The sequence below is a fragment of the Arvicanthis niloticus genome, chromosome 1 (genome assembly GCF_011762505.2).
Source record: "Arvicanthis niloticus isolate mArvNil1 chromosome 1, mArvNil1.pat.X, whole genome shotgun sequence".
NCBI classification, from domain to species: domain Eukaryota; kingdom Metazoa; phylum Chordata; class Mammalia; order Rodentia; family Muridae; genus Arvicanthis; species Arvicanthis niloticus.
The window spans coordinates 7,582,904-7,610,851 of record NC_047658.1 but is presented as its reverse complement, the minus strand read 5'-3'; the positions used below and the strand labels follow the sequence as shown (position 1 = coordinate 7,610,851).

Below are 27,948 nucleotides of genomic sequence, written 5' to 3'. Positions count from 1 at the left end.
CAGGCTTCTGGCCCCTAAGATGCGGCCATCAAAGCAGGTCTACATGGTGCTTCCTCAGATTTGCCCAGACTGAATCTTGGGATCTCACACTTCAGATCTCTGTGCTATGGCCTTCACATCACATTTCTTACTGGCCAAAAGCCAGAACACCAGATCTCCAGGCCCCAAATTCATTCACTACTCTCCCAAACTCAGATCCCAAAGCTCCCCATAGCAAGTTTAGCCCTCGAAGTCCACATTTGGTTGGATCCCCCCCCCCTCATTTTCCCCCACACATGGAAATCCCCATCTGCATGGAGAAAACTCTAGGTTAACATGTCTTCACCTGTTGCCTCTGCATTTGTGGCAACCCACACAAAAATGCCTGTCCGGAGGGCGCAGCTTTTGACCATATATGGGCACAATCCCAGCTCCTAGTTGACCCCTTGCCTAAAAACTATAAAACCTCCTTGCCTTAGCGTGTGATTTCCTTGGCCCCGTTCCTTGGGACTGGTGAATTGGCTTGAGAACAGCATCTAATAAACCTGCCTTTATATATTTTTAATCTGGTCTAATCTGGCCCACATTGCAGAAAACTTATTATTAATCAGATCCCTACATTCAGATCCACAGCTTAGAAACCCTCAGACTTCAGCTCTCAGACAAAAGCGCAGACTAAAGCCCTGAAATCTAGAGCTCAGATCCTAACTCAGGACCCAGCTCAGACCTCAGACCTTATCCTACCAGCCTTGGGCTCTCAAAACTTTTTAATTAAAATTTGTGTGTGTGGAGGGGAGTGCACACATGTATGTAAAGGTCAGAGGGTAACTTCTTAGGGTCAGTTCTTGTCTTTCACTGTGTAGGCTGTGAAGACTGAGCTCAGGCCAGGCTTGGTGTCAGGTGCAATTACCTGCTAAGCCGCCGGCCTTGCTCCAGACTCTCAAATTTTAACTTTAACACTCCAAAACCAAACTCAAACTCTCAGAACTCATACAAAAGCAAAAACCAAAACAGCCCTCCACCAATAACTACCCAACCAAAACCAGAAAACAAGGCTGGGGAGATGGTTCTGCGGTCAAGAGCACAGGCTGCTCTTTCCAGATGACCCAGATTTGATTCCCAGCTCCCACATGGCAGCTCACAACCTTCCATAACTTCAGTTCCAAGGGATCCAACACCATCTTCTGGCAAAACACACATACATACATACATACATACATACATACACACAGACACATACATACATATGTACACACACATACACACACACACCCATATATACAGACACACACACACAAACACACACACATACTCACACACATACACACACACCCCAAAGCTGCAGGCCCAGGGACAGCTCAGTTGGTAAAGTTTTTGCTGTGGAACTATGGGAAATAAATATGATCCTAAGCACTTATGTTTTTTAAAAAAGCTAGGCTTAAGCCTAGTGGTGATGGCATCACTTGGAAAGCAGAGGCAGGCGGATCTCTGAGTTCAAGGCCAATCTGGTCTACAGAAAGAGTTCCAGGCAGGCCTGTTACACAGAGAAATCCTGTTTCAAAAAAGCCCAAAACAAATCAAAAGCCAGGTGCAGTGTCACAAACCTACCTGTCTGTAATCCCAGTATTTGGTGGGCAACACGAGAGGATCCCTGGGGCTTCCTGGACAATCCAGCAGAGCTGGGTCAGTGAGCTCCAAGCTTAATGAGGAGCCTGTCCTCCTAGATTCAGTGCTCCCCAAAGTAAAGTGAAGAATGACTGCAGAACATACCCAGTGCTGACCTCTGGCCTCTACATGCATGTGCACACATGTGTATGAGAACCTGCATACATAACTACACACATATGCACATACAAACATGTACACATACGTACACAGAAAGCCCCAACAAAACAAAGGGAAAGGCCCCACAAAAATCACACATGTCAACTCCCCCCAAAGCAAACCAAAGAAAAACAAAACACAAAAGCACTCACCAAAAATTCCAATCTTAGGTTCTATAGTAAGACTCCAGAAAATGACCCTATGTTTTGACTCCAATCTCAGGATCCTAAACTAGAACCAAACTGAGAATTAAGCCACTGATACCCAAGCCTTGAAACTCAAACCCACTGACTTCTAAAAAACTCTAAAATGTAGTGTATATTATAATATATATATATATAACATAACATATAACATATAATATATAATTATATACAATATATTAATTAACTGATTAATAATATATATGTTATATATACAATATATTATATGTAATATATTTGACACACTATATGTTATATAATATATAATTTATAATACATTACAAATGTAATGTGTAATAAAATATAATATATATTTATTTTATGTGTATGGCTGTTTTGCCTGCACCTATGTTTGCACACCACGTGTGTGCCTGGTGCCAGCAGAGGCCAGCAGATCATGTTGGGTTCCCTGGAACTAGAGTTGTAGACAGACAGTTCTGTGCTGCCTCGTGGGTGCTGGGAACAGGACTTGGGTCCTCTGCAGTGGCAGCAGGTGCTCTCAGCTGCTGAGCCGCCTCTCCACCCCCTGATCCTTTAACTACCAAGCTCAGGTCTTTCGAAGCTCAGACTCCCGAGCTCAGAGGCTCAAACTCAGAGCACAACCCAGAATCTTGACCTCCTCTGTCAGCCTAAGCTCCCCCACACCAACAGTCAATATTGAAGTTCTTACTGCCAACTCTAACTTCAGAGCCAACCACCATATCTCTAAACCCAAACCTCAGAACACAGACCCCAACAGCAGGGAGCTAGGCCCAGTCTTCTGACTGAATAATCTGACCCCAATCTCAAAGGTCCAGAGAACCCTAAGTCACAGACTCCATGTCCCCTGACCTTATTCTGGCGTATCCAGATCACTACAGGTTGACCTCGGACCTCGGATTCCAAATCTCACATCCTCACTTTTCAGTCCTTAAACATGGCCTAGATCACAGACCGCCAACTGCAGGACATCATTCCGCAACCTGCCCTTACCTTCCACAGGGGAGATATGGGACCCTAGACACCACACTGACATCTGGGTCTTCCTGGGGTCCTTGCCTCACAGCAACCACCTCTCCTTGATCTTCCTCAGGCTTTGTGACTGGAGGCCATGTCCTCCGCCTCTTTCATGGACATATGGATGAATGTCTGACCATTTCCCCTTCTGACAGTGATGACCAGCGCAGGTCTGGGCTTGGGACAAGGAGACCTGGGGTCCAGGGTGGGTGGGGGGAGATTGGTTGGGACTTGGTGCCTTTTAGCTTTCTGCTACTGTGACAAAATGCCTGAGAAAGTCAACTTAGTAAAAGAAAAGGTTATTTTGGCTCATGGTTTCAGTCCATGATTGCTTGGCTCCTGTTACTTAAGGTGGGTGGCACAGGACATCATGGTAACCGTATGCGGCAAAGGCTGTTTCTACCTTATGACAGTTGAGGTTCTAATATCCCAGTGACATAACCTCTTTCCAGTAGGCTCCTTCTCAAAGGCTCTACCAATCCCAATAGTCCTATAGGTTGGGGAGCAAGCCTTCTACCCATGGGCTGTTAGAATATATCTCAGACCCTCTGGACAGGGTTAGGGACTGGAGGCTGCAATCTTGACCTTGTTCTCTCCCATATCCCCAGACTTGTCTACTACGAGGGAGGGCCTGTGTGCACTCATGCCCGCTCCCTATGGAGGCTAGAGCCGCTGAGAATCAGGTGTGGTGGGGGAGGGTTGGGGAGAGGTTGGGGACTACTCTGCAGCCTGGGAGGGGAGAAAGGGTCTTGAAGGAGATATGAAGAAGATACTGGAAGGGTGGGGGGGGGGGACCAACCTAAAGAGCCTGAGAGAGATGTAGGTCCTCAGGGATTCTGGAGCCCCAGAGGAAAAGTCCTTCGGAGAAGGTGGGAGGTTCCTGCGGAGACGGCTCCCTAGAGAGACAGCTGGGAAGCTCTGCAGAATGTTCAAGATTAGGCAAGAGGACTGGAGTTGCTGAGCAGGGAGGAGGGGGCTGTAAGAAAGATTTAGGGGTCCCAAGAAAGATCTAGGGAGCCCTAGAAGAGAGATGATTGAGGAGTTGCAAGCCAAGACTATGACGTTAATGGCTACTAGGGAGGGGTCCCCTGATTCTCTTTACTTTCACCATCCATAGCTGGAGTGGAAGCCATCTCCGCTGGGGCCAGCCACTAAGAATCAGGCATGTGACCACAGGGAGGTACCTTGCGCTCACTGAGGACCAAGGACTTGTGGTGGTTGATGCCAGCAAGGCGCATACTAAGGCCACTTCCTTTTGCTTCCGAATTTCCAAGGTGGGTGTGTATGTGTGTGTGGGGGGAGGGGAGTGCCCTTGCTCACCTGCAGCCCTGGATCCCCTCTAACCTCCTAGCTATAGCTGGGATCTTGCTTGGGGCCTCTCATGACACCAGGCAGAGATGCTGACCTCTGTCCCCTGTCCCTGTAGGAGAAGCTGGATGTGGCCCCCAAGAGAGATGTGGAGGGCATGGGGCCCCCTGAGATCAAGTATGGAGAGTCTCTCTGCTTTGTGCAGCATGTGTCCTCAGGCCTGTGGCTCACCTATGCTGCCCCAGACCCCAAGGCCCTGAGGCTTGGGGTGCTCAAGAAGAAGGTAGGTTCTAGGTAGGGGTGGGTGTGTGACCAGGGGTAGGGATGGGCTGTCGTGTTCATTACCCAGCGTATTGGGGACCTTATAATGAGACTAGAGTAGACAGGGAAAAAAGAGAGGTGTGTGTGTGTGTATGTGTGTGTGTGTGTGAGAGAGAGAGAGAGAGAGAGAGAGAGAGAGAGAGAGAGAGAGAGGCAGAGATATAGACGCACAGAAATAAAAAACTAGACAGCCATATACACAGAGAGGAACAAATAATAAGGGCCAGCAAAATGGCTCAGTGGATAGAGGAGCTTGCTGCCAAGCCTGAGGCCTTGACTTTGATTCTTAGAACCTGCATGGTAGATGGAGGGGACTGGCTTCTGCAGGTTGTCTCAGCTAGGCACACACACATCCACTCCCCACAAGAATCTTCCAAATAATAGCAGGCTGAAAATAATACTCGTAAATTATTGGCAGAGCCAGGTGGGTCACACCAATAACTCTAGCATCCAAGAAGCAGAGGGAGGACTGTGAGTTCGAAGTCAGCCTGGACTACATAATGATACCCTATTTCAAAGGACCCCAAAGAAAAAGCACCGGGGCTGTAGTTCAGTATGGGACCTGTGTAGCACGAAGCTCTAGGTTCCATCCTCGTCACCCTGTAGAGCAGGTGACAACCCTTCCTGAGCCCTCTGTTGTCTGCACACTCAGGCCATGCTGCACCAGGAAGGCCACATGGATGATGCGTTATCACTGACGCGATGCCAGCAGGAGGAGTCCCAGGCTGCCCGGATGATATATAGCACTGCGGGCCTATACAACCAATTCATAAAGTAAGCCCGCACACTCTCTTAGCCGCGTACGTGCCTGACAAGCCCTCTCCAGAGACCTCTGACATCCACAGCCTTTGACCTCCCTACTTCTGATTTAGACACGTACGACCTTTGACCTCACATTTCCAACCATCGCCTAACTTTCATACTAGCACCCAAACCCTTGACTGGCCCTCTCCATGATCCCCTGTACCAGCTACGCACAGGGGCCAAGGCCTTTCTATTTCCTTGTCCTCTTCCCCCTCATCCCCCACCCCCGTGGGTACTCTGTGGGAGCCCAGCACGGTGGTGGTTCCTTCTGAGCACTGTTGTCCCCACAGGGGTCTCGATAGCTTCAGCGGGAAGCCACGGGGCTCGGGGCCACCTGCTGGGTCAGCATTGCCCATCGAGGGCGTCATCCTGAGCCTACAGGACCTCATCGGCTACTTCGAGCCACCTTCGGAGGAGCTACAGCACGAGGAGAAGCAGACCAAGCTGCGCAGCCTGCGCAACCGACAGAGTCTCTTCCAGGAGGAGGTGAAGTTACCGTGTGAAGGGCAGGGCTGGGAGGGGGCGGAGTCAGGGGAGGAGCACGAAAGAGGGCAGGGCCTGTAGGCAAGTGAAGGACCCAGCCTCAAGGAGGGGGCGGGCAGTGCTGATGGGCGGGGCCTTGAGGGTGGGCGGGAATGAGGGAGACATGGGGTGGAGTCCTGTGAACATCTGGCTAAGCACTGAGTCCGAGGGGCTTCTGGGTTGGAGTCTCTGGGATCTGGCCTTTTCGGGTTGAGAGGGCAGTACCAGAGTGGGGTGTAGGGATGCAGCAACAGAGGCTGATCTTGGTACATCTGGGAGGAGATTATAGGGAGGACCTCAACTGGGGGGGAGGTATTAGTCATCTCTTAGGAGAACAAGAAAGGAAGAGGTGTGTGGCACTCGGCTCTGCCAGAGCAGGAGGGGCGGAACAAGAGGTCTGTCCTGAGGTCCGGGACTCTGCTGTCCTGTCAGTGGTGTGGAATGTGTCTATACTAAGACATAGCCTGGCCCCTCCTCTCCTGACGGGGAAGACGGATCATAAGTAACAATAACAAAACTACCGATAGGGTGGAATTAGTAAACACAGGGCACTTAGATATAGTACATACAGATAAGTGGGTTCAGGAAGAGATCCGGTCTCACAAAAATAAGGTGGGGACTGGAGCGATGGCTCTGTGGTTAAGAACATGTACTGCTTGTATCAGAGGATCCAAAGTCCAGTTTCCAGTACCCATACTGGTAGCTAACACCTAAACTCCAGTTCCAGAGGTGCCTCTGGCCTCCATAGGAACCCACACTCACACACACAAACATACATATATTTAAAAATAGTAATGTAAAGCTTTGAAAAAAAAAAAGATGGCTGAACTTGAAGCACATCTTTGATCCTAGTACTTGGAAGTCAGGAACAGGAGGATCTCTGTAAGTTCAAAGCCCAGCCTGGTCTACATAGCAAATTTCAGGCCAGCCAGGGCTACAAACTGAGACAAAACATAAAACCAAGATGCCGAATAATAAAGAAGACCCCCAGAAGTTGACCTTTGGTCTCTACAGGCACAAGAATCACACCTGTGCATGAACAAATACATAACACACACATTGTCTCAAAATGTAAAAATATGACTGACTTTCAGGTATCATCTGGAATTCTTTGGTTGATTGGTTGTCTTTGTGATACAAGGTTTCTCTGTGTAGTCCTGGCTGTCCTGGAACTCACTCTGTAGACCAGGCTGGCCTCGAACTCACAGAGATTCACCTCAGGAATACTGGGATTAAAGACATGTGCTACTACTCCTACCAGCTTGATGCTTATTTTTGTGAAATTTCTGTGAGGCCGTTTGTTGGTCTGTCTGTTTGTTTTTTTCTCGCTACTTTTTTTTGTGTGTGTGTGGGGGGGGGTGACGTATCTTTTTGTTTTCTTTTTTGAGACAAGGTTTCTCTTTGTAGCCCGGCTTTCCTGGAACTTACTTTGTAGGCCAGGCTGGCCTCAAACTTAAAGATTCCCTGCCTCTGCCTCCCAAGTGCTGGCATTAAAGGTGTGGCTGGGGCCACCCTTTGTCCTGCCTCACTATGTTGCTCCCTTTGGAATTCTTAAGTGCAGGAAGGAAATACATGCAGATAAGTTTTCATTCAGGCATTAACAGAATGCCATTAGTTGTAAATTTAATATTCTTTAATAAAACAGTATAAGTTTTTTTTATATAGAAACATGCATAAAGCAAGGTTGTGCACTGACTCACGGATGAAATATTGTGTCCAGAGCTGAGCACAATAGCTCATGTTTATAGTCCCAACTACTTGCGAAGGTAAAGTAAGAAAGTCATCTGAGCCCAGGACTTTGGGGCTAGCCTGGGTTACATAACAAATAATAATAATAATAATAATAATAATAATAATAATAATAATAATAATATAATCCCTTTTCCTCTACCTTCCCCTCCCCTGTCCCCTCCTCCTCTCCCACCCTCTTCCCCTCTCCCTTTTGCCCTTGGCTGGCCAAGAACCTGCAATAGGGAAGGCTGACCTGTTCCTTGTGCTCTTGTCTCCCAGAAATTACGAGTACATGCTCATGTTCATGTTATGGGTGCTAGGGAACAAACTCAGGACTTGATATGTGCTACAAAAATATTACCAAACCGAGCTACATCTCCAGCCATAATGCCATCTTTTTAAAATAAAAATATATAATTTATTTTTATTTTATGGGCTAGCCTGGGCCCATTTGGTTTTTTTTTTTTGTTTTTGTTTTTGTTTTTTTTGTTTTGTTTTTTTTTTGCTTGTACATATCTCTGTGTGAGGTGTCAAAAGCCCTGGAACTGGAGTTACAGACAGTTGTGAGCTGCCATGTGAGTGCTGGGAATTGAACCAGGGTCCTCTGGAAGAGCACACAGTGCTCTCTTAACCACTGAGCCATCCCTTCAGACTCTCTAGCCCCCTAAAAATAAAAATTTTAAGGCAGGGTGGTAGCACACCAGAGTTTGGGAGGCAGAGGTAGAAGGATTTCCACAAGTTCAAATCCAGTCTGCCCTATATGGTAAGCACCAAGTCTAGCTTGGTTTACACAACAAGATCCTGTTTCAAAAAATTATAGTAAGTCAGGTATGGAGGTTTGCACCTGTAATAGAAGAACTTGGGAATTGGGACAGTAAAAGAAGAAAAAACGTTAAAATGTCAGAGGGGAGAGAGTGAAAAAGATAAGTCTCTTATTTATTATTAAGTGGTAAAGTGAACTGTTCCAATTGTGACCAGGAGTGGAGTGCCTGGAAATGAGTAAAATGGAGAGAAAATGGTAGATCACAGAGGCACAAATTCAGCCTAATGTTAATAAGGGCATATTATATTGGAGACTGAGGCAAAGAACGCTTGGACAGGTTTGATGAGTCAAGAGAGGAAGGCAATAATCCTGGAGACATAGAGCTAAAGAAACTTGGTGACCTCTGGGGACACAGCCTTTACCTATTTCAGGAATATGACTTAGGAAATCTAGCAAAGGCTGGAGCAAGGACTCCTGCTATAAAACCTTCATTTCTTCACCCCAGGGGATGCTCTCCCTGGTCCTGAATTGCATTGACCGCCTCAACGTCTATACCACCGCTGCCCACTTTGCCGAATTTGCAGGGGAGGAAGCAGCCGAATCTTGGAAAGAGATTGTGAATCTGCTCTATGAACTTCTAGGTAAGGGGACTCCAGAGCTGACTTCCCCGAGGGCACCCAGATGCCCTATTCTAATAAATCTGACCCTCGTGCCCACCTACAGCCTCTCTGATCCGTGGCAATCGCACCAACTGTGCCCTCTTCTCCACAAACTTGGATTGGCTGGTCAGCAAGCTGGATCGTCTGGAGGCCTCATCTGGTAGGAAAACCCAGGATAGGGGGATGGGAAGGTTGGGGAGGAAAGGCCAACCCTCCTCACCTCTCCTGGGGGCGCCCGGCAGGCATCCTGGAGGTGTTGTACTGTGTACTGATTGAGAGTCCAGAGGTGCTGAACATCATCCAGGAGAACCACATCAAGTCTATCATCTCCCTGTTAGACAAGCATGGGAGGAATCACAAGGTTGGCCCTGCATCCCCGCCCCCGCCCCAGGTCCCAGATCCACCTGCCTCTGCCTTGAATGTGCTGGGATTAAAGGCATGCACACGCCTGGCTAACCTCACGCCCCTTGACCTCTGAACTTGACTTCCAGGTCCTGGATGTGCTATGCTCACTCTGTGTGTGCAATGGTGTGGCCGTGCGCTCCAACCAGGATCTCATTACTGAGAACTTGCTCCCGGGCCGAGAACTTCTGCTTCAGACAAACCTCATCAATTACGTCACCAGGTGTGGCTCTTAACCCCAACCTGGACCCCAAGATGACCTCAGGCTCAGAGCCTCTCAAGCCTACCCCTGACCCAGAGACTCTAACCCAAGAGATGCCTCTTTCCCATCCTCCTGTCCAGTAGAGCCCCTTGGCCCCTGGCTTGTGCTTGGTCCCTTATTCTTTCTTCTCTTTGCGTCTTCGTTTTGCCCCTGTCTCTTCCTTCTTTCCTGTTTCCTCTTTCTCTTTGCCCATTTCTGTACTTCTGTCTTCCAGTTCCTTCTCCTGGCTATCTTTCATCCTCTCTTTTTATCTCTTCAAAAGAATATTTTATGTATGTGTGCATGCGTGTGTATACCTGTGTATCACTTGTGAGCCTGATACCCACAGAGGATAGGGGATCAGATTCCCTGAAACCAGAGTTAGTCGGTTGTGAGCCTCCAAATAAGTGCTGGGAATGAAACCCAGGTCCTCTGCAAGAGTTCTTACCCTCGGAGACGTCACTCCAGCCCTCGGAGACGTCACTCCAGCCCCTCTCTCTTTATCTTTTGATGTCTGTGTGTCTCTCCTTTTCCTTCCCCTTTCTGGCTCTCCTCTCCATCTCTCCTGTCCTGTTTTCCCTGCAGCATCCGCCCCAACATCTTTGTGGGCCGAGCAGAGGGCTCCACGCAGTATGGCAAGTGGTACTTTGAGGTGATGGTGGACGAGGTGGCTCCATTTCTGACAGCTCAGGCCACCCACCTGCGTGTGGGCTGGGCCCTCAGCGAGGGCTACAGCCCCTACCCCGGAGGCGGCGAGGGCTGGGGCGGCAACGGGGTCGGCGATGACCTGTATTCTTACGGCTTTGATGGGCTACATCTCTGGACAGGTATCTACACCCTTCCAGGGGATTCCCACCCCTGGCCACTGACCCAGAGTCCCCAAGATTCTGACGGCATACCTTAGGGTTTAAGAATCCTGACTCCCAGAAGAGGCAAACTGTTGACTCCTTACCTCTCATTTGACCTCCATTTCAGAATCCCGAACTTCACCTGTTTCCTCATATCCTACATGGGTGATCCCAGAAGACTGCCCAATTGTTATGACTTCTGACCTTTGATTTATGACCTCAAAGTTCTCAAAATTCAGTCTTTATGAAAATCAATATATCTCCCAGAACCCCAATTTTAGGACAATCCATGGGAACCTTTGATTGTACACATCCTAAAATTGGGCTCCTACCGGATGTCTTAATAGCCACAACTTGTCACAATACCATTGCTTTTGTGGGACCTTTGACCCTTGACCCTTTTCTGGTGACTTGTAGGGCATGTGGCACGCCCAGTGACTTCTCCCGGACAGCACCTTCTGGCCCCAGAGGATGTGGTCAGCTGCTGCTTGGACCTCAGCGTCCCATCCATCTCCTTTCGTATCAATGGCTGCCCCGTGCAGGGTGTCTTTGAATCCTTCAACCTCGATGGGCTCTTCTTTCCTGTTGTGAGCTTCTCAGCTGGTATCAAGTGAGGATTCACCCCTGTCTCACTGTCCATCCCCAATCAAAAGTTGTCCTCCTAGAAGGCAGGGACAGAGAAGCCCTCTTTACAACTGATTGGTGGCCAGTTTAGGTCACATGAAGGGCTATATGACCTCAGTGGGTGACCCTAGTGATCTCCAATCCCTGTGTCTGTCCAGGGACTTCTAAGTAACCCAAGAATTTCATGATGACTTTATAATGACTCCAGACTCCCACAGAGATATTTCAATGACCCAAGACCATTCCAGTGACCCCAGGCTCTTCCAGTGACTTTAGCATTTGATAGTGATCTAGGATCCTGTTAGACACCCAGAGGCCTCAGAGTCCCTATGATGGCCTAATGAGCTCAGACCTGCCCTGTTGCTCGCTGTCACCGTACACTACAAACACATTTAACGGACCCAGGCCTTCCTGACCACTCTCAACTCTGCGAATCCCCATTCCATGGAGATTCTGTTTATTTTGCAATGGTTGTAGAATTTAATCGATTCCCAAATGACTTTCGTGATACCAGGAGACAGACTTAGGACTGCCTGGGATCCTCACACTCCCCGAGAGCAGTGGCTCTCAGCCTTCCCAATGCTGCGACCCTTTAATACAGCTCCTCATGCTGTCCTGACTCTCAACCATAAAAGTATTTTGGTTGCTAATTCAAAACTGTAATTTTGCTACTATTCTGAATTGTAATGTAAATATCTGTGTTTTCCAATGGGTCATGTGACCGGAAAGGCTCTTGTGACTGACCCACAGGTTGAGAACCACTGCCCTAGAACACTGCACTGACCCCAGAGCTGCTCACATATCCCCCACTAACTGCAAGCTGTCTCCTTCATCCCCACCTTCCTCCCCCAGAGTACGCTTCCTCCTTGGTGGCCGCCATGGTGAATTTAAGTTCCTGCCCCCTCCTGGCTATGCTCCATGCCATGAAGCTGTGCTCCCTCGGGAACGGCTCCATCTCCAACCCATCAAAGAATATCGCCGAGAAGGGCCTCGGGGCCCCCACCTGGTAGGCCCCAGTCGCTGCCTCTCACATCTGGACTTTGTGCCCTGTCCTGTGGACACCATCCAGGTACTGCCTGCCCTGCAAGGGTTTTCTTTCTTCTAAACATTTATTTAAAGAAAAATTGTCTTGGCTTCTATTGCTATGATAAAACACTGACTGAAAGCTACTTGGGGAGGAAAGGGTTTATTGTAACTTGTATTTCTACATCAGAGTTCACCAGTAAGGGAAGTCAGTGCAGTCTCAAACAAGGAACTTAGAGGCTGGGGGCGTGGCGCAGTGATAGAGCCCCTGTCTAGAATCCCCCAGTGAGGGGCTGGGGGCGTGGCTCAGTGGTAGAGCCCCTGCCTACAATCCCCCAGGGAGGAGCTGGGGGCGTGGCTCAGTGGTAGAGCCCCTGCCTAGAATCCCCCAGTGAGGGGCTGGGGTGTGGCTCAGCAGTGTATGACAATTGCCTGATGTTGTATGAAGCTCTGGGTCCCAGTTTCACTAGTGTGTGTAGAATTTTTACACAGATTCTCATCACTCTCTTTATAAAGAGAAGGACATAATTCAACTGTGTGTTCAGCAATTTTTTTTCTGAACAGTTTTCTGGATCTGACTCTAGCTCTGGTTGGATTGGATGGGGCTGGGACACTCAATGAAAAGAGCCTAAACTGTCTTCAAGGGGTTGGTTCCCAGTCCACAGGGGCACGCGCATCTGCCTGTCCACAGGGGCACACGCATCTGCCTGTCCACAGGGGCTCCTTCATTTTTATGATGCTCCTGTGGACGTTGCCTTTCTAGTTAAGGCACGGGGTGGGAACAGAGCTTCGCAGTATCGCTGCTGGGAGGGGAGACTGGGATAGGATCTCAGAGATCTCACAAGTGTCTCTGTAACCCCAGATCGTCTTGCCCCCTCACCTGGAGCGGATTCGGGAGAAGCTGGCAGAGAACATTCATGAACTTTGGGCACTGACTCGCATTGAGCAGGGATGGACCTACGGCCCGGTGAGTTTAGACCCTGGAGGGAGGAGCAGAAATGGTAGGGAGGACTGCTACCTGAGGACTTCAGGGAACCAAGGAGTCTTTGGGCTGCAAATGGCAGAATAATAGGTTGGATATCAGTGGGTCACCATATATGGGTAAGGGGGGGTTAAGGGGAGCTCAGACACTGACTCTAATATTTCTCTAGGTTCGGGATGACAACAAGAGGCTGCACCCATGTCTTGTGGATTTCCACAGCTTGCCAGAGCCTGAGCGGAATTACAACTTGCAGATGTCGGGGGAGACACTCAAGTGAGAGGCTCAGGGGAGCAGGGAGTGGGTATAACTGATGGTTAGGGGGAGGCACAGGAGAGAAGGGACAGAGACAGAGAAGGGAAGCCAGAGGGGCTCAAGGAGGGTCAGACGTACGGTGCTTGCCGGGAATCCACCAGCGAGGGGTTAGGGTGTGGCTCAGTGCTAGAATGCTCTTTTTAGCATACTCAGGGTCCAGGACTGTCGAGAACCACACTGCCCCACACTTGGGGGCCAAAATGTCACAGACTGCTCTATCAATGTTAGAACTGGCACTGCCAAAAGCCTTGGGGGCTATGTTAGAGCCTGCACTGCCCCAAGCTGCTCCAGTCCGTGGGTCGGGGTTCAGCAAGAGAGAGAGTGAGAACGGACACAAAGAATGGAGACCAGACAGAGTGTGATTCAATCCCGTTTATTCTTCAGTCTCTCTTCTTCTCTCCAAGTCCCTAGTTCCAAGTCCCAAGTCTCAGGTCCCGGGTTTCTGGACCAAGTCTCAAGTCCCAATCCTAGTTCCAGCTGTAATAAGTCTCAAGTCCTAATCCTAGTTCTAGTTGCTAGTCTCTTTCCCAGTTCCAAGTTCTAAATCTGTTCCAAGTCTAGAGTCTACAGTACTCTCTTCTGTCTGCCTCTCACCTTTTATATGTCTCACTTCTAAGTCACACCTTTAAATCACGCCCTTAAGTCACACCTTTAAGTCTGTCTCTAAATCACACCTTTAAGTCTCACACACCCAAGGGAAGATCCTGGGTATCTAAAACAAGACGTTATCAGAGTGTGCTCAGCTGTTGTAAGCTGTTGTAAACAAGTCTCTTGTCAGGGTATATGGCTCAAGATGACTGCAAGGATGATAGCCACCTTCTGTCGGCTCCCCACACTGGACCTGTCTCCAACATAGCTAAAACAAACAAGCAAGCAACAAAAAGAACATGAGGGGGCTGGAGAGACGGCTCAGTGGTTAAGAGCACTGGCTGCTCTTTCAAAGGTTCAGAGTTCAATTTCCAACAACCACATGGTGGTTCACAACTATCTGTAATGGGATCTGATGCTCTCTTCTCATGTGTCTGAAGACAGTGACATTGTACTCACATACATAAAATAAATAAATCGTTAAAAAAAAAAAAGGCACACATGATGGATGGTCCCTGTGATACCAGCATTGGAGAGGAGCCTGACAGCTTAATGGGCCAGCCAGTGTACCCAGTTGGTGAACTCTATATTCAGTGAGAGATTGTGCCTCAAGAAATAAGGCAGAAAATGGGTGAGAAAGATATCTGACATAGACCCGTGGCCTCTACACACATACATGTGCATGCATACATGCACACACAAGTGTGTGCCCAGACAGTATCTGAGACAGACAGAATATTATCACAGAGAAGGAAAGAGACACAGCATACAAAAGAAAGACAGCTGTGGCGATATGTGCATCCGTCATTTGAGTGATGAGGATGGCCCGAACCCAAGGCTTTGAGGGTAGCCTGGGCTAACCTCAGTGACTAGCTGTGGGGGGGGGGGGAGGCAGGAAGCCATAGCAAAGGATGTATAGACACAGAAAGGGACAGAGAAAGAAACAGTCAGGCTGTAGAGATGAGTGAGTACAGGGAGTCAGAGGCCACCCAAGAGGGAACACAGACAGCAGAGCAGCTAGACAGAGACGGAGGTGACAGGGGCAGGGAGCTATGCAGACTTACGGACTGTGACCTTGTCTTGCTCCCCTGCTCAGGACTCTGCTGGCCCTGGGCTGCCATGTGGGTATGGCAGATGAGAAGGCAGAGGACAACCTGAAGAAAACAAAGCTCCCTAAGACGTGAGTGTGGGTGGCCTGGCATGTCGGGGAGGGGAGGATTCATAGTGAGATCTAAAGAGACCAAAGAGCCATGGGGGTAAGGCTGAGGTCATAGACGGATACAGGCTGGTGGGTCAGGGGTCAGGGGTTAGGGGTCAGAAGTAAGTGTCCAGGCTTGAGGAATTAGGATTTCCAGAGGCAGAGACTGAACCACGGATGCAAGGTCAGGAGCTGCCCCCAGAAATCTAAGGTGGCATTTCCATCTTAGAGTCCAAGGTCAGAGATAGAAGGTGAGAATCCAGAGGTTGCTGGAGCTGTAAGTAATTGGTCCTAGGATGATGGGGGAGGGGTTAGAGATCCCAAGTTCAAAGGTCAAGGATTTCAAAGCCACGTGTTTAAGGGTGTTTGGGTATGAGTCAGAACCATGAAACCTCAAAGCTAGAGTCACATAGTGTGGTCAAGAGAAAGACTCCCAAAACTGGGTGTGGTGGTGCACATCTGTCACTCTAGCATGCCAGAGCCAGAGACAGAAACATCTGGGAGTTTGAAGCAGTCTGGGCTATATAGTGAGACTCCATCTTAAAAACAACAAAACCCCCAAAGAAGCAAAGATGAGACTCAGTGGAAACTCCCTCAGACACACATACACATAAATAAAAGAATATATATTAAGAGTTTTTAAGATGAAAGGGTCACAGAGATCAGCAGTGCCAAGCCCCACATGAAGTTCAATCCTGGAAACCCACGTGAAGGTGGAAGGAGAGAGCTAAGTCCACAAACTTGGCCTCCACGTGCACTGTGTATATTTGATCCCCACCCCACACATATCATGAACATACAGATGACAGGGTTAAAGATCTTAGGGTCCTGGGAAGGGCCAGAATCCCACAGCCAACCCAGAGTGGTGGTACACACCTTTAATTCCAGTATGCAGGAGGCAGATCTCCATGAGTTCAAAGCCAGCCTATTCTACATAGTGAGTTCCAGGCTAGCCAGGGCTAGTTACACAGTGAGCTCTGTCACATCTGCAGCTATATGATGAGCAATGGATACAAGCCGGCTCCACTGGACCTGAGCCACGTGAGGCTGACGCCTGCACAGACAACCCTGGTGGACCGGCTGGCAGAGAATGGGCACAATGTGTGGGCGAGAGACCGCGTGGCCCAGGGCTGGAGCTACAGTGCTGTGCAGGACATCCCTGCACGCAGAAACCCTCGCCTCGTGCCCTACCGCTTGTTGGACGAGGCCACCAAGCGCAGCAATCGGGACAGTCTCTGCCAGGCTGTGCGCACCCTGCTGGGTTATGGATATAACATCGAGCCGCCTGACCAGGAGCCCAGTGAGTGCTGACCTCTGTCTCCGCCCCTAAGCTTAGCTTGACCTTGACCCCTGACCCTTCAACCTCCAGGGATTAACATTTTCAATCTTTAACACTGACTGGACTGGTCAGAGTTGGTAAGCATTAACCTCTCCCTTCAGCCGTGACCCTTACCCATCACTCTGGTCTTGACCCCATCCGACCACTGACTTTGATCTGACTCGGTGTTTGTGTGGCCCATGACCACAATGCCATGTGCCCAGTGAGTGCTGACCTCCACCTTTGACCCTTAACCCCAAACCCTGGGTATAGCTGTAACATGAAGCCACTCAACCAACTAACCAAGGACTGGGTTTGTAACTCCTGTCAGTAACTTGACCTTTCACCGATTCCCAAGCCAAGTCTTGACCCCAAGAATGACCACCGTTCCCAAGCTCTCCCTCTCTCCTCCTTTTCTGCACACTTTCTTGGTTTACTTTTGTCTTTTGAGGAAGGGTCTCAATAGCTGAAGCTAGCTTGTCATTCGTTATGTAATCCAGGCTCACGGTCTCTCACCTCAGCCCCCTGTGTACTGAGATTATAGGTATCACTACCATGCCTGATTGTGATCACTATTACTTTCAAGATGGTGTCTCACGTAGCCCAGGTAGTCTAGGTGACCCTCTAACTTGTATAGCCAGGGCTGGCCTTGAACTCTGGATTCTCCTGGTAACTATTTATTTTTTTGTGAGATAATATTTTTAAGTTATTTTTCTCTTCTCCTCCTCTTTCTCCTTCTGTTTCGAAACAGGGTCTTACTATGCGGCCCTGGCTGGTCTAGAACTCAAGAGATCTGCCTGCCTCTGTTTCCTGAGTGCTGGGATTAAAGGCGTGCGCCACCATGTCTGGCTCAGTTTTTTCTTTATTCTTGAGCACTTCATACATGTATACAATGAGATAAGATTATGTCCATCCTCATTGTCCCCCTCCAACACCTCCCTGACACCCCAATATACCTACAACCTCGTGTCGTCTTCCACTTTCTTGTCAAGTCACCAAGTCCAGTGAGTGTTGCTCCTGTATGAATAGGTGTGGTATCCTCTGGAGCACGGGAAACTGCAGTGACTACCCATCAAAGCAATGATGCTGGGCATGGAGGCTTTATTCCCAGCACTCAGGAGTCAGAGGCTGTGAGTCTGGTCTATATAGCAAGTTCCAGGCTAGCTGAAGCTGCACAATGAGACCTTGTCTCAAAACCAAAGACCACCAAGAGTGTCAAGTGAAGACCCTTCCCTTTTCTGGTCTTGCCTTACTTCTTGATATCTTGGGATCCACTTCCTGCCCAGCCTCTCTAACTCTACCTGACCCCCTCTGTAGGTCAGGTGGACAGCCAGTCTCGAGGCGACCGGGCCCGCATTTTCCGGGCAGAGAAGTCCTATGCAGTCCAGAGCGGCCGCTGGTACTTCGAGTTTGAAGCAGTCACCACAGGAGAGATGCGAGTGGGCTGGGCAAGGCCTGAGCTGAGACCTGATGTGGAGCTGGGGGCTGACGATTTGGCCTATGTCTTCAACGGGCACCGAGTGGGTACCTCACTGGGCTCCATTCTGTCTGGCCCTGTGGTTTCTCCTAGTCACATGTTCTAGTCCTGTCTGTTTGTGCCTCTCTGTTCATTGATCCATGCATCTGCCATACATTATCCATGCATACATACATGCATGCATGCATACATACATACATACATGCATGCATACATGCATGCATACATACATACATACATACATACATACATACTACTCACTGTGTAGAACAAGCTGACTTTGAACTCAGAGCAGTCCGCCTGCCTCTGCCTCTTGAGTGCTGGGATTAAAGGCGAGCATCACTATGCCCAGTGTCTTCATGCTATTTAGCCCAGGCTAGCCCCAAACTCACAAACCTCCTGCCTCAGTCTCCTGAGTGCTGGGATAACAGGCATGAATCACTAAGTCCAGCAATGTCCATCTTCTCATCCTGTCACCACCCATCCCTTTATCTATCCACACTGTCTACCCACTTGCTTACGTGTGCATCGCCTCATGTTTTCTCCCTTCCCTCCATCCAACAGTGTGGGTCCTCACCCCACCCCCATCCCCATCCCCTCCAGCCCTGTACCACTTGTCCTTCCATCTGCATTGTTATCCACCTATGCTGGGAACCCGTGGGTCTGTATGGAGGATCCTGATAAGCTCATTTCGTCTATGCCTTTGCCTATTTCTGTCCCAACCCCTATACTACCTCATGACTGATCTGTATGCCCCTACCACAGGGACAGCAGCAGGCAGCGGGCAGCGGGTGTTGGGCAGAAATTGGTGAAGGCAATTTCAGGTTCACAGATACAAATGTGAGGAAGATGAGGGGTACCGTGGGTGACCCTCTCCTGCCTCACATGCACTGAACTTGATGCTATATCACACCACATACAGCTACCCTTTGTCTCCGTTTTCCTCTATGTCCCTCATTGTGTGTTCCTGGGGTTCTCCTCGCAGGGCCAGCGCTGGCACTTGGGCAGTGAGCCATTTGGGCGCCCCTGGCAGCCGGGTGATGTTGTCGGCTGCATGATTGATCTCACAGAGAACACCATCATCTTCACCCTCAATGGCGAGGTCCTCATGTCTGACTCGGGCTCCGAAACAGCCTTCCGAGACATTGAGATCGGGGACGGTGAGAGCTGCTATCTCTTTACATGGCCCTTCCTGGTGTAGTTCTCAAGTCTTCTGTGGTCCTCCTTCCCATGAATGTCCTCACCATCCTCCTGCTCACCCCACCCATTGTCCCTTTCCCGCAGGCTTCCTGCCAGTCTGCAGCTTGGGACCTGGGCAGGTGGGCCACTTGAACCTGGGCCAGGATGTCAGCTCCCTGAGGTTTTTTGCCATCTGTGGCCTCCAGGAAGGCTTTGAGCCATTCGCCATCAACATGCAACGCCCAGTCACCACCTGGTTTAGCAAGAGCCTTCCCCAGTTTGAGCCTGTGCCCCTGGAGCACCCCCATTATGAGGTAAGACCAATTGCCATCCACATGATTATTAGTAGCATTCTGTGCTTCCGAGGACCAAACACAGGGCATGGTGCCTGTGGATAACATCTTTTTTCTCTTTTCTGCTGGTTTCAGGGATTGAACCTAGGGGCTTTCACATGCTAGGCAAGTAAACTACCACTGAGCCACGCCCCAGCCCCTCACTAGGGGATTCTAGGCAGGGGCTCTACCACTGAGCCACGCCCCCAGCCCCTCACTGGGGGATTCTAGGCAGGGGCTCTACCACTGAGCCACGCCCCCAGCCCCTCGCTGGGGGATTCTAGGCAGGGACTCTACCACTGAGCCACGCCCCCAGCCCCTCACTGGGGGAATCTAGGCAGGGGTTCTACCACTGAGCCACGCCCCCAGCCCCTCGCTGGGGGAATCTACTGCTGAGATACATTTCCAACCTCTAGAGTAACATTTTATAATTTGTGTTCAAACTCCATTTCTCTTTCCACAACTCTCTTCTCCCTGTCTCCTCTATGCACAAATGTCATAGAAGGAGGTGTTTCTTTCTATGGTCTCCTAGGGTTACCCTTTGAAAGTTCAGCTTCACAAAACAACTGTCTTCTATGTGTAAGACAAGACATGAGAGCAGGGCCGGAGAGATGGCTCAGCGGCTAAGAGCACTGACTGCTCTTCCAGAGGTCCTGAGTTCAGTTCCCAGCAACCACATGTGGCTCACAACCATTTGTAATGGGATCTGGTGCCCTCTTCTGGTGTGTCTGAAGACAGTTACAGTGTACTTACATACATGAAATAAATAAGTAAATCTTTTTAAAAAAGAGAGAAAGATGGGAGCAAAGACAATTATGATTAAATGACCCAACAGTATCAGCTATAGCACAAGCCTGACATCCTAGCACTGGGAAAGTGGAGGCAGAAGTTCAAGGTCACCCTCAGCTACATAGAGAGTTTGAGACCAGCCTGGGCTGCATGAGACCTTGCAAGAAACCAAAGAATAAGTGGGAGGAGGAACAACTAGTTGGGACGTTGGGATTCTTCACCGTAAGATACTGAGTGTGCGTTTCCTCAGAGCTGTGGCATACCCAGCGAGAATGGGGAGCTAAGATGAGCATCAGGAGTTCAAACCCACACACTATGGCCTGATCTCTAGCCTATATTTAAATTTTCCAGTTGTGGCAATCAGTTCCCACGTCTCTTTTTTTCTGGCCCAGAATACACTGAAAGTTCAATGTGCTACATTTGTTGTTTAAGCGTCTCCGGTCTCAGGGTAGAATGTTCCTAATTATTTCCCGTCTTTCATGACATTGACTCTAAATACATTTTGGGGGGGGGGGTTTCGAGACAGGGTTTCTCTGTGTAGCCCTGGCTGTCCTGGAACTCACTCTGTAGACCAGGCTGGCCTCGAACTCAGAAATCCGCCTGCCTCTGCCTCCCAAGTGCTGGGATTAAAGGCGTGCACCACCACTGCCCGGCTGACTCTAAATATATTTTTAAAGTTTTATTTTTTATTTGTATGAATGTTTTGTCTGGATGTATATCTCAGTATCAGGTGTGTGCGTGGTACCTATGGAAGTCAGAGAGGGTGTCAGGTCCCCTGAAACTAGAGTTTATGGATGTTTGCGAGCCTCTGTGTGGGTGCTGGGAACTAAACCTGGATCGTCTGCAAGAGCAACCATTGCGCTAACCAAGGAGCTATCCCTCCAGTCCCGACTTGGATGTTTTTGTACACTACAGGACGATGGTTTTGTAAAATGTCCTTCAGCTTAGGTTTGAGAGATATTTTATTGTAATCAGGCCCAATGTGTGTGTGTGTGTGTGTGTGTGTGTGTGTGTGTGTGCGCACGCATGTGTGTGTGTGTGATTTTATAAGGTCACTATATCTTTTTTTAAAATTTAATTTAATTAGTTTATGTGTATGGATGTTTTGCCTACCTGAATATCTGCACTTCGTGTGTGCCTGGTGCCCATCGAAGTCATTAGATCTCCTGGACCTCGAGTTACATATGGCGGTGAGCAGGCTGGAAATCAAACCCGGCTCCTCTGGAAGAGCTTTTGTTTTTTTATTATTATTATTATTATTATTATTATTATTATTATTATTATTATTTTATATGTGTGAATACACTCTAACTGTCTTCATACACACCAGAAGAGGGCATCAGAACCCATTAGGGATGGTTGTGAGTCACCATGTGGTTACTGGGAATTAAACTTAGGACCTCTGGAAGAGCAGCCAGTGCTCTTAACCGCGGAACCAACTCTCCAGCCATGGAAGAGAGCTTTTAATTGCTGAGCCATCTCATGTCTCCAGCCCCGAGATTGCTATAGTTTATTGCACTCAGCTTCCTGTACCACCGTGCCGTGGGTTCTGTATCCATGGCTTCAACCAGCTGCAGATCAAGACTGTTTGAAAAGACTTCCTCTGTATGAACATGTGCAGGATTCCTTCTCACTGTTATATCCTAAAGAACATGGCAGAGCAGCCGTTCCCATAGCACTGAGTTGTGTTGCATGTTGTGTGCATGTTTAAAGCGTGAAGGGAAAAGGCAGGGAATGCAGCTTCGTGTTAGTGTGATTGCCTAATATGTGCCAGGCCCTAGGTGTGATCACAGCACTGGGAAAAGTCAGTAGATGTATAAACAGCACGTGGAAGATGTGTGCAAATTACACGTAAATGCCGTGCCATCTGACACAAATGACCATTCATTTGGGTGTCTGCAAATGGTTCTGCATCTACTGGTCTCACCATCACACAGAACAGCTTTGCTGCCTGTTACCTTTGGCTGCTTGGGGTGGGGTTTGGGGGTCTGTCAGGTCACTCCCCTGTCAAATTGCTGTTTTTCTATTTGTAATTAAAAAGTGATCGAACACAACAAAACTCTGAGTTGGCAGTGCATGCCTGCTACCTCAGCACTTGTGAGTAGAGGCAGGGAGTTCAGATGTTCAGGGTCATCCTTGTGTACAGATTAAGTCTGAGACTAGCCTGGGCTACATAGGACCTTGTTTCATAAATAACAAAAACTAGTTGGGTGTGGTCCCAGCACTTGGGAGGCAGAGGCAGAGAGGCAGAGAGGCAGAGAGGCAGAGAGGCAGAGAGGCAGAGAGGCAGAGAGGCAGAGAGGCAGAGAGGCAGAGAGGCAGAGAGGCAGAGAGGCAGAGAGGCAGAGAGGCAGAGAGGCACAGAGGCAGAGAGGCAGAGAGGCAGAGAGGCACAGAGGCAGAGAGGCAGAGAGGCAGAGAGAGAGGCAGAGAGGCAGAGAGGCAGAGAGGCAGAGAGGCAGAGAGGCACAGAGGCAGAGAGGCACAGAGGCACAGAGGCACAGAGGCACAGAGGCACAGAGGCACAGAGGCACAGAGGCACAGAGGCACAGAGGCACAGAGGCACAGAGGCACAGAGGCACAGAGGCACAGAGGCACAGAGGCACAGAGGCACAGAGGCACAGAGGCAGAGGCAGGTGACTCTCTATGAGTTTGAAGTCGCCCTGGTCTACATAGAGAGTTCCAGGGTAGAGCTACATAGCAAGACCCTATCCCAAAAACAAACCAGCAAATACACAACAAAACTACCACAGCTACCTTCACCTTCACCTCTACCACCACCTCCATCACCATCACCACCATCACCACCACCTACACCATCACAATCACCACTACAATAACCTCCACCTTCACCACCATAGCCAACACCACCTGCACTATCACCACCTCCATCAGTACCACCATCACCTCCACCATCACCATCACCACCATCACCACCTCCACCACCATCTCTACCACCACAGCCACCACCACCACCACAATCATCACCATCACTGCCTCCACCACTACTACCACCTCCATCATCATACTACCATCACTACCACCACCTCCACCACCACAGCCACCACTTCCATCATGACTACCCTCACCCCCACCATCACCCCCACCACCACCACAACACAAGTGATGTGGGTAAATGTTAGAAGTAAGGATGTGGAAGGCTTTTTGGTAGGACCATGTCTAGCTGAGACTGGAGTTTTGGGAAGGCATCCACCTGTTGGTAAGAGGTTACAGAAGAGAAGGTGTAGCCGAATGATCAGGGAGGATGGGCAGGAAGGTGAAGTGAGTGTGAATGTGCTTCTGGCAGAATGTAGAACAACCCAGACAACTGAGTTTTACACCAGCAAGAGCGAAGAAGCCAAAATGCACAGAACGACCCCGGCGAATCTCACAAGCACCGTGCCGAGTGAGAGACTCAAGAGCACAGGATGTGGGAGTCGGTTCATAGAGAGTTCCAGAACTGGCAAAGCCAGTCTGTGCTGTGACAGTTGGGAAGTTACTGGAGAATAACCCAGAGACAATGCTGGTTTCCTCACACATACATCACAGGGCGGAGTCTTCTTGTTGGGGAACAATGTCAAAAGAAGCTTCCTAAGAGGAGGGAAGGGGGGGAAGAACCCCCACATCCAGGAGCAGGGTTTTGTAGGTATAGCTTGGGGTGAATTCTCCAGATACTGAGGAACACAGAGGGCCAAGTAAGGATTTGGTGCTTGGGGAGATCAACCCCGCCTCCACAACCTTGATCCATCTCTAGAAAACTGGTGAGAACCCTGGGTTCATAGCACAGCCTGGGATCCCGGCACTGGGAAGCTGAATTCAGCAGGCAGATCAAGAGTTTGAGGCCAGCTTGGGCTCTATGGCAAAAGGTCCTGTTTCATAAATCCAGGGGCTGGGATGCAGCCTAGTGGTTCACCATCAAGTACAAGTGGTGCCATGTACAAGGCTCGGCTTCCATCTCCAGCAACACACACACACACACACACACACACACACACACACACAAATCTGTGAGAATCTATCTTGAGCACACAGCATACAGGACTCTTGGGGTCTTGTCCTTTATCTAAAGTCAGACTGCTCAAGTGGTTCTCAGGAACCTAGATCCATTTCTGTATCTGGGTGCTGGATGCAAAGGAGTGTTCAACTTGTAAAAATCCATCACGATACTATGTCATTATAATGTTTATATTTTCTGAGTCCTTTTAACAAATGTTCATCTGGAGAGCCCTTCTGCCCCCTTAGGATACTAGGAAGGAGCCCTAGGTGTGTTTCCTAGTGTGTTTCTAGAACAGTGCCTGGAACACAGTAGGAATCCCTGAGATATTTGTATTATGGATATGTAGCAGGATACTTTCCTGTAGCAGTAGAGCTCGGTGACTGGGCAGTGTGAAAGGTAGGCGGGGTGAGGAGCTGGGAGGAGAGAAGGAGAGGAGGGGGAGGGGGAAAGGAGGCTAGCAACAATGGAGGTGGACACATGGTTCAAGAGCAGTCCTGGGTAGCTACTTATCAAAAGGTTAGATATTGGGTAACAATTCTAATAGGTTGGGCATCTTGTTATTTGAGCATTTACAAATATATAAATCCATTGGATAATCAATCTTTAAGCATTGAGAGTCTTCATTCTACCGGGTACCGCGAGGATGGCAGATATTGTCTGGGGTCCAGCCAAGCTTTGTGGATGCAGCGTGGTGGATTGGCAGAGCCATCCCTCATGCTGGCGTGGGTGCCAGCGCCTGCGCATCTAGCTAGCGGGAGCCCCGGTCAGAGCTGAGGAGCAGCGGGAACATAACGGCTGCCCAAGAACAAGCCAGACCAGGCGCCGTTTTCTAAACATCTCCCCTATGTGGATAGATGATGCATGGATGGATAAATGGATGTATGGAAGGACAGATAGATGGTAAATTGATGTGTGGGAAGATGGTGATGCACAGATGAGTGTGTAATGTATGTATATGTACACGTATGTACGTGTCTATGTGTGTATGTATGAACACGGATGGATGTGTGGGTAGGTAACGGGTAGATGGATGAATGCACGAGTGGAGTTGTGCATTGAATGCATATGTGGGACCTTACTCTGGAATAAATTGGTAGGTTCTGAACATTCTTCCAAGTGATCCCAGTGTAGGTCCAAGATGTTAACTCTTTATAAGGCTCACAATTGGACAGAGCCTGACAGCACTCCACAGCCAAACCTCATCCTGTTATTTTAGATAATTCCCACACAGAGGCCCAATAGTGACTTTACACATAACTGTGTTCAGGACCCTGGCCCAGAATTTCCTCCCTTTCTCCCTCAAGGTGGCCCGCATGGATGGCACTGTGGATACACCTCCCTGCCTGCGCTTGACCCACCGCACCTGGGGCTCGCAGAACAGTCTAGTGGAGATGTTGTTTCTCCGGCTGAGCCTTCCGGTCCAGTTCCACCAGCACTTCCGCTGCACCGCAGGGGCCACGCCCCTGGCATCTCCAGGCCTGCAGCCGCCTGCTGAAGATGAGGCCCGGGCAGCAGAACCGGATACGGACTATGAAAACCTGCGCCGCTCTGCTGGAGGCTGGGGAGAGGCTGAGGGGGGCAAAGATGGAACTGCCAAGGAGGGGACACCCGGAGGCACTGCCCAGGCTGGGGGAGAGGCTCAGCCTGCGAGAGCGGAGAATGAGAAAGACGCTACCACCGAGAAGAACAAGAAGAGAGGGTGAGTCAAGATTTGGGCTAGAAGGGAGGCTCAGAAACTGTTTTGGGGATCCTCAATTATGCAACTGCAATGATTTAAGAAGCCTCCATTGCACCCCAAAGGGGTCCAGTTGTGCTAAGTGAGGTCAGAACATTGAGTAATCTTTTTTTTTTTTTTTTTTGGTTTTTCGAGACAGGGTTTCTCTGTGTAGCCCTGGCTGTTCTAGAACTCACTCTGTAGACCAGGCTGGCCTCGAACTCAGAAATCTGCCTGCCTCTGCCTCCCAAGTGCTGGGATTAAAGGCATGCACCACCACTGCCCGGCAACACTGAGCAATCTTGTGTGAGGCGAATGGTATTATTTCCCAGCTATGCTGTCGTTTCCACGAAATGACAACTATGAAACTGGAGAGCCCAAACTATGCAGTATGGAGAAGATTGCTATCCCAGAGTGTCTGGTGGGCCCCAGAGTGCGCTATAAGCGCCATTAGCCATGAACACTAAGGGGAGCTTTCTTATTCTTGTTAGAGCTTACTGTGCCCCGCCCCTCCATGCCTCAGTGGACACAGAGTTGTCGTCTAAGTTGGAGTGCATTCTGTGTCTCCAATGTGGCCCCCCAAACCAACTTTAGCCAGAAGTAGTGGTGCACACCTTTATCCTAGCACTTGGGAGGCAGAGAGACTCGATCTCGTTGGGTTCAAGGACTGCTTGGTCTTGTAGTGAGTTCTGGGTCAACTGGGGATATATAATCAGTTCCTGTATTAAAACAACAACACAGTCCAAACAGCCAAAGCTAACTAACTTCAAAGAAGGCCAATATCAGTCACCAGATTGATGCAGGGTGGTGGCGCACGCCTTTAATCCCAGCACTCCGGAGGCAGAGGCAGGCGGATTTCTGAGTTCAAGGCCAGCCTGGTCCACAGAGTGAGTTCCAGGACAGTCAAGGCTACACAGAGAAACCCTGTCTCAAAACAATAACAAAAGTGGAGGTGGGGAGACTGGATTGAAAGAAAATCTATTTTCCCTCATCATGGCAGTGATTTTCAACTTACTATGGGTCTCTCGGAGGTTGTTTGGAAAAGATGGAGTGCTGTTGGTATCTCTCACAGCCGGAGGTGCTGCTGCTGGAAGGTCCCATGTACCTTGTGCAATGTGATGGAGTCTTGTCACGCAGTCATGGTGGCTTCATCTGCAATCCCAGCACTTGGGAGGCAGAGGCAGGCAGACTGTTCTCATAGTGAATCCTGGACCAGCCTGGGCTATATAAACCAATAAACAACGTCAGTTTTAAAAACAAACAAACACAAACCCCAAACAAATCTGGGAAGACGGGGGGGGGGGGGGGGCAGTCAGGAAAGTACTTCCTTGAAAGCATGAGGCTTCAGAGACCCCCCAGAACCCACACAAAAGTGCCAGGGGTGGTGGCAGAAGCTGGTAATCCTAGGGCTGGGGTTTGGGGTAGAGACAAGTAGGCTATTGGGGCTCACTGGCTGGCCAGCCTCACCTACTCAAGTGAAGTCCATGCCAACAAAAAAACATTGTCTCACAAAACAAGGTGGGTGTCCCCTCCTGTGGACACCGAAGGTTGTCATCTGGCCTCCACATTCACACACACACACATGCATGTGCACCTGCACACACAGGTGCACCAACATGAATACACATGCATACACACTAAATAAATAAATAAATAAAATTTAAAAAGTAACACAAATAGGTAATGTTGATTTAGGGGGACCACTGTATATTCCCAAAGAGGATCTCCATATATCTTGCTATCCTCTTTACTGTCTTTATTTTGCTTTGTTCTTTTTATAGCCCAGGCTGGCCTTGAACTTGCTGTAAAACTGA

General features: G+C 49.3%; 1 protein-coding gene across 4 annotated transcripts in view; it reads left to right on the top strand.

Annotated features, from left to right (window-relative positions):
• The window catches only part of Ryr1 (ryanodine receptor 1), a 131,001-nt gene that overhangs the window by 10,502 nt on the left and 92,551 nt on the right, over window positions 1-27,948 (top strand). For all 4 annotated transcript variants that reach the window (XM_076930947.1, XM_034498479.2, XM_076930943.1 and 1 more), the window contains exons 8-28: window positions 3,079-3,172; window positions 3,611-3,685; window positions 4,120-4,276; window positions 4,429-4,593; window positions 5,284-5,405; window positions 5,726-5,921; window positions 8,957-9,092; window positions 9,175-9,270; window positions 9,353-9,471; window positions 9,602-9,735; window positions 10,339-10,580; window positions 11,019-11,211; window positions 12,078-12,294; window positions 13,111-13,215; window positions 13,400-13,503; window positions 15,227-15,310; window positions 16,321-16,628; window positions 17,964-18,166; window positions 19,109-19,283; window positions 19,408-19,616; window positions 25,725-26,119. In XM_076930947.1, coding sequence (XP_076787062.1) covers window positions 3,079-3,172; window positions 3,611-3,685; window positions 4,120-4,276; window positions 4,429-4,593; window positions 5,284-5,405; window positions 5,726-5,921; window positions 8,957-9,092; window positions 9,175-9,270; window positions 9,353-9,471; window positions 9,602-9,735; window positions 10,339-10,580; window positions 11,019-11,211; window positions 12,078-12,294; window positions 13,111-13,215; window positions 13,400-13,503; window positions 15,227-15,310; window positions 16,321-16,628; window positions 17,964-18,166; window positions 19,109-19,283; window positions 19,408-19,616; window positions 25,725-26,119 — 3,529 coding nt within the window. The remainder of the gene's footprint in view (window positions 1-3,078; window positions 3,173-3,610; window positions 3,686-4,119; window positions 4,277-4,428; window positions 4,594-5,283; window positions 5,406-5,725; window positions 5,922-8,956; window positions 9,093-9,174; window positions 9,271-9,352; window positions 9,472-9,601; window positions 9,736-10,338; window positions 10,581-11,018; window positions 11,212-12,077; window positions 12,295-13,110; window positions 13,216-13,399; window positions 13,504-15,226; window positions 15,311-16,320; window positions 16,629-17,963; window positions 18,167-19,108; window positions 19,284-19,407; window positions 19,617-25,724; window positions 26,120-27,948) is intronic.